Raw genomic sequence first — 6,000 nt, forward strand, 5'->3', positions numbered from 1 at the left:
GTAGAAAACGCATAGCAGCTATCTTTCAATGGCTGTCCATATTACTGGAGCTTCATCTTATTCTAACCATCTTTATGGCGGATTCGTGGCCGCAATTTATGGACGATGCCAAAGGTTTGGCGATAACAATCGATGGCGAAGTCAAAGATGACAGTGGTTTCCATCTGTGGCGAAGTTTTCCCTAAATCAATGCTTATGACAAATCCAGTTCCAGAACTAGCTATAGAGCCAGCTGGCTAATATTTTGAATATTGTGTAGTTAAAAAAACAGCAATATATAACATTAGCTAGCTAAATAAGGTTAGTTAGCATGTTAGCCAGCTACACAGACAGGTGTCAATGCCCTATTTGTTGATGTTTATCAACTACATGTGGAAATTCCCACATTCAATTTGTGAATATGTACAAGTAGGCTTCGTCATTCTTTGGAGGTGGAACCTAAACATGGATTTCCTCTCTAGGACAGGAAATTATGTTTAAATAGTGGTGGCAACTTCCTCGGGGGTCCTTTTAAGGAATTGAAGATAAAAGCCATAGCCGTTCTTTCTCACCATGGATGTAAAGACCATTTAAATATTCTATACGTCTAGTAGGGCTGTGACGATCATGGAATTTTGGATGATGATAACTGGCCAGCCAAATGACCGCTGTCACCGTAATAACCATTGGAATAGCATTAAAAAAATGTTTTGACTGCATGTGCTGCGATAGAAATAGAATGAAGAGAACAGGTGTCCCAGCCATTCAAGTCAATGACAGCATAATGGGTGGACTGGCAGTCATTGCTAGCGTAGCCATAGGAGCTGTTAGGTTCTTCTTTTTCAGAATAAATAACTCACGGACACTAGAGAAGCTTTAACCAAGTTTAATCTTTCCCAATCTTTTCCGGACTGACCTCACCTCTCACCTCCTGACCCACAGATATCCAACACATCGCTCTCCTCCATCAAACACATTCCAAAGCCTTCTGTCTTTCTTCAGAGAACCATTCACTTCTAACATAGTCTCTTTCATTTCCTATCATTCATTTACTACCTCAATGATCAAAGTTTAGCCCATTCCAACAGAGCAAAACAGAAAGGGAAATATTTGCTAAAATATTTGCTGTGCTTTGTTGATTCAGTATGAAAAAAGTATGAAAATGTATGTGCTCACTATCGTAAGTCGCTAAATGACTAAAATGTAAATGTAATTCAACTCCACTAACATTACAAAAAAATACTTTTCACTGCATGAGCCACATCAGTTAACATCATTTGAATTAACATTCTACATATATTACAAAGAAAATTATTGCATCACAATACCAGGTAGCCATTGTCAGTGCATCCATGACTTTACCTGTCAACTTGCCAGGGTTACAGGTTCCAAGCCTGTTCTATTCACCTATTTCTATATGTGCTGCTGCTGAATTGTAGTCATTCAGTCAGCTGTTTGTTAGGAAAAAAATATTAGTTTTATCAATTTATTTATTACAGTTATGACAGTTACTTTCTGTCCATGATGGTCTTCATCCGTAACCGTCGGTTACATGGTTATACGGTAATTGTGCCAGCCCAATGTCTGAGTTTTTGAGTACTTCCATAATGTTTCTCTCCACTCTCCTCTTTACCCTCCTCGGGTTTGCAGATTGCAGAGTGGGAGGAGAACCAGCTTGACGAGCAGGTGAACTTCGACAACTGCATGATCGACCCCGCCCCCATCCAACTGGTGGAGCGCACCTCACTACATAAGGTCTGTCTGTCTGTCTGTCTGTCTGTCTGTCTGTCTGTCTGTCTGTCTGTCTGTCTGTCTGTCTGTCTCCGTTATACTGCTCAGCACCCCCTTTTCACTAAATCCAGGATTATTTTGTAAAATGCGCATTGTAGATGGATAGTCCAGTGTTAATGCTATTATAGCCACTGCAGTGCAAGCACACACACTCGCATTTGTGTGTGACTTATGGACACTGGTGTTTGTTCTCTTGCGTCTATCAGTCTGGGTGACGTGTATTCCATGCTGTTTTATGTGTTTGTTTCCTGGTACATTGTAATGGTTAACTCCCATTGCATTAAATATTTAAATAACAATAAGGTTATTCTATTTCCTGTGATTTGGGTTTAGGCTCAAGCTTGAGGTTCTAGCAGCTTACAGTATCAGTAGGGATGTTGTACCTTTCACAACAATCTAGCTCAGTGGTGCTCAGACACCCGATTAGTCTAATCAAGGTGATTACTTTTGATGACTTGCTGATTTACTTCATTAGTTGAATGAGGAAAGAGCTTGCACACCATTCAGCTCTCCAGTGACCACTGAGCTGACTGTTCTAATGCACTAACTGCTGTAGTTTAATAGCTGTTTTCAGATGTTTACTGTTTTGTGATTCAGAGGGGCCTCCATATGAATGTCAAAAGGGAATCTTTGGTTCTAAGTGTTCTAGATGTTGGTTCTAAGTATTCTAAATGTGGGTTCTAAGTGTATTGTTTTCTTGTCCCCAGACCCACACCATCTTCTCTCTGCTGGGGTTGGACCATGCCTACGTCACCAGCATTGGACGACTCATCGGAGTAGTGTCCCTGAAAGAGGTGAGTGACACAGATCACCTGGGGTGGAGCACATCAACATGGCACTGTCCCATCATCATCATCATCATCATCGATTACAACATCACAACAGCCACCATTGGCATAGCCATCTCCATCATCATCATCTTTCTCACTGTCACAATCATCAGCATAACTGTCACCACCATCAGCATCAATGACCTTCGCTCCTTCTGTGCCTTGTTATGTGACAGACAGCGAGACAAATGACTGGTTAATGTTCCTTGCAGTCTCTCCTCCTTCTGTCTCTTGTTCTTTCTATATTTTTCTCTCTCTCTCTCTCCACAAACAAAGCAGGCGGAGGCACTCTGTCTTTGTCAGTTGGCTGTAAAACAGGGGATTGTTGCTAAGCACAGTGTTGTTCCACTGGCTGACATTTAGGTCTTTTGTTTGGTGTTAAACAGCAGTGAGATGAGCCTCACCTCTCCTTGCCTCTCCTCTTCTCGCCCTCTCGTCTCATCTCCTCTCTTTGCTTCTCCTCGCCTCACCTCTCCTCTCCTCGTCTCTGTCACACAGCACTGCTGCATTCAGCTCTCCTTATGCTTTCTAATAACTGGGGAGGGTGTGTATGTGTGTGTAAGTGAGAAATATGTCTGCCTAGAAACCGTTGTTTCCCAGGCGTCTGTCGTGGTTGGGGAAGGAGAGGGGTGGAGTATATGACGACGTCTGATTTGGGCTATTGTTGGGGCCAATATATGTTGAGTTAAAAAAAACATTGTTCGTCATCTTTAATTTATTACCATGGTAGCATAGCCACACTCCCTATATTATCACCTAGAATCACCATAGCAACCGCCCTGTAATATTGCCATTGTTAAACATCACCATTCCACTTTGGTCTACACTTGCCTAAGACTGTCAATGATTTATATGTGCACTAGATGACTGACTAGGGGTGCCGTTTTGAAGCCACCGCACCTCCATCTTGGCACTCCCCCACTGTTGTAAAAAATATATTTTGGAAGCTATAGAAATGCCTTTATTAATAAATAAATAACAATTTGCCGTGTTCATTCTATTACAGACACCTTAATGCATACTTTTAAATTATATTATGTAAGCTAAACATACAAATTAAAAAATATATAAAAACATGTATCTTTTTTAAAAGTACTGTTCCCACTAGGGTTGCAAAGGGAGGGTATATTACTGGAAACTACCAGTAAACTACCAGAATTCAGCATATGTGGGAACTCCTTCCAGACTGTTGGAAAAGCATTCCAGGTTAAGCAGGTTGAGAGAATGCCAAGTGTGCACAAAGCTGTCATCAAGGCAAAGGGTGGCTATTTGAAGAATCTCAAATATAAAATATTATTAGATTTTTTTTAAACCTTTTTTTGGTTACTACATGATTCCATATGTGTTATTTCCTAGTTTTGATGTCTTCACTATTATTCTACAATTTAGAAAATAGTAAAAATAAAGAAAAACCCTTGAATGAGTAGGTGTTCTAAAACTTATGACCGGTAGTGTACATCATGGATGGACACTTCTCCCTGTCATGGATGCCATGGTTTCCCTTAGTTTGAAGATGTAATCCGGAGACAGGTGTTTTCTCCATCTCCTTAGCTATCATACTCTAATTCCACTGATTTCAAAACTTGGTCCTCCAGAAAGTGGAGAGCAACACTTATGCAGTTCTACTAAGCAATACATATTTTTTTTAAAGCCGCGTTAGACAGGATTACCTACACATACTGACCAGCTCAAATAGACAGCAGTTTGCTATATGGCAGACCAATCCAAACTCATCTCTCGGCATGTCCAGCCAACTCATTATCTCAGCCAATCATGGCTAGCGGGAAGGTTGCTTGCTTTTTCTGTGGCTAAACCAGCTAGGTTCGTAATTTAACAATTGTATTCATGTTTTTCAAGTATAAATGACCAAAGTTACGATAGATTCCTATAGATTTTCTGTTAATTACCAGATTCCAGTAACTTTGGTAAATGACCGGTAGTTTTGCAACCCTAGTCCCCACTACAACGAAGAATACTTAAATAGATGTAATTTTGTCCTTGAATCATTTCATTGAAATACTGTAAAATTACATTCATTCCTATGGAGGATTGCTCCTTCTGGGGAGTGCCAATATGGCTGGCCAGTGGCTTCAAAGTCTTTCATTGGCAAATACATAGCATCAGCAATCCAGGGTTTACATACATTATTGGTCACTGTACAGATTGAGCTGTCCTCTCTGATACTGAGCCTAATTTATACTCAATCCCAAATTGACTGGTACTCAATAACTGTGACCCGTAGTCCCTAAGTGTCAAAGTGTACAGGCTAGGGGTTGGGTTTGGATTGGGCAAGTCACTTCACTTTTGTTGACCCACTATTTCTTTGTCATTATCTCTGTAGCTGCAGAAAGCCATCGAGGGCTCTGTGGCCGTGAAGGGGGTGAATGTGCGCCCCCCTCTGGCCAGTTTCCGGGACAGCGGCACCAGTGGCACCATTATGAACAACGAGAACAAAGCCAGAGATCTCCACAAGCTGTGGAACCGCCGAAAGTCGATGTCCCTCCCCCAGGAGCACCGAGCCTCCGACCCTGATGAGAAGTCCAAGTGAGGTGGACGGGGATAGGTTAACGGGGATGGGGACAGGTGGACGGGGACGAAGATGCGGACAGGTGGACGGGGATGGGGACAGGTGTGTTGGCGAGGAGTAGGAGGAGCGTTGACCCCCCCCAACTCAAAACCACAACCGATGCTGCAACCTCATAGCTTGGATCAATATTTAATTCTGGACTATAGAGCTCTCTCCTCTTACTCCTCTCCTAACCTTCCTCTCCATCCCTTTCTTCTTTACCCCTCCTCCCGGTTGGCCTTTGGGCCCTACACTTACTCAGCTCTTATGGAGGAGGAATGGACTCACCACAGACTGGACCCTGCTCTCCACTAGGCTTGGGGGGGCCCACAACCGAATAGATCTGTGTGTTAGGGAGGGGAGAGGAGGGATGGACTCACCCTGCGCTTGGCCCAACCAGAACAGAAGAGATCTGGGTGTTAGGGAGAGGAAAGGAGGGATGGGTTAAGGTGTCACTGCTTAACAAAGGTGGTCAGAGCACAATGTATAGAATATGCGTGGTTTGACTATAAAAGGAATTGAATTTTGATACAAATTTTGCAGACTTGGCTATTGGTCTGACTTTGAGAGGAAATTTAAAAAGAAAATCCTATGTGTAGCACCTTCTCAGAAAATACAGTCTCAAACACACACGCACAAGTTTTAATAAGAGCCAGTCTGCACACTCCAAGACCATGGAGTTTTCTCTAAAAATAGTTCTTTATAACCTTGAAGAGAGGAAGAAGGGGAGGGAGAAGAGGGAGAGTGAAAAAGGCTAAAATATGACAATATGAAAGTGTTTTCTGTTATCTAATCTGCTGCTTTAGGGTGTTCTCCCCCCGCCCCCCCATAGAA

General features: G+C 42.3%; 1 protein-coding gene across 2 annotated transcripts in view; it reads left to right on the forward strand.

Moving 5' to 3' along the window:
- LOC115206512 (chloride channel protein 2) overlaps window positions 1–5,748 on the forward strand; it is a 68,721-nt gene extending 62,973 nt beyond the window's left edge. For both annotated transcript variants that reach the window (XM_029773582.1, XM_029773583.1), the window contains exons 21-23: window positions 1,630–1,734; window positions 2,478–2,564; window positions 4,942–5,748. In XM_029773582.1, the coding sequence (XP_029629442.1) occupies window positions 1,630–1,734; window positions 2,478–2,564; window positions 4,942–5,148 (399 nt within the window). In that variant the 3' untranslated portion in view covers window positions 5,149–5,748. The remainder of the gene's footprint in view (window positions 1–1,629; window positions 1,735–2,477; window positions 2,565–4,941) is intronic.
- Window positions 5,749–6,000: the final 252 nt, after the last annotated feature.

Source organism: Salmo trutta, chromosome 13, assembly GCF_901001165.1.
Source record: "Salmo trutta chromosome 13, fSalTru1.1, whole genome shotgun sequence".
NCBI lineage: Eukaryota > Metazoa > Chordata > Actinopteri > Salmoniformes > Salmonidae > Salmo > Salmo trutta.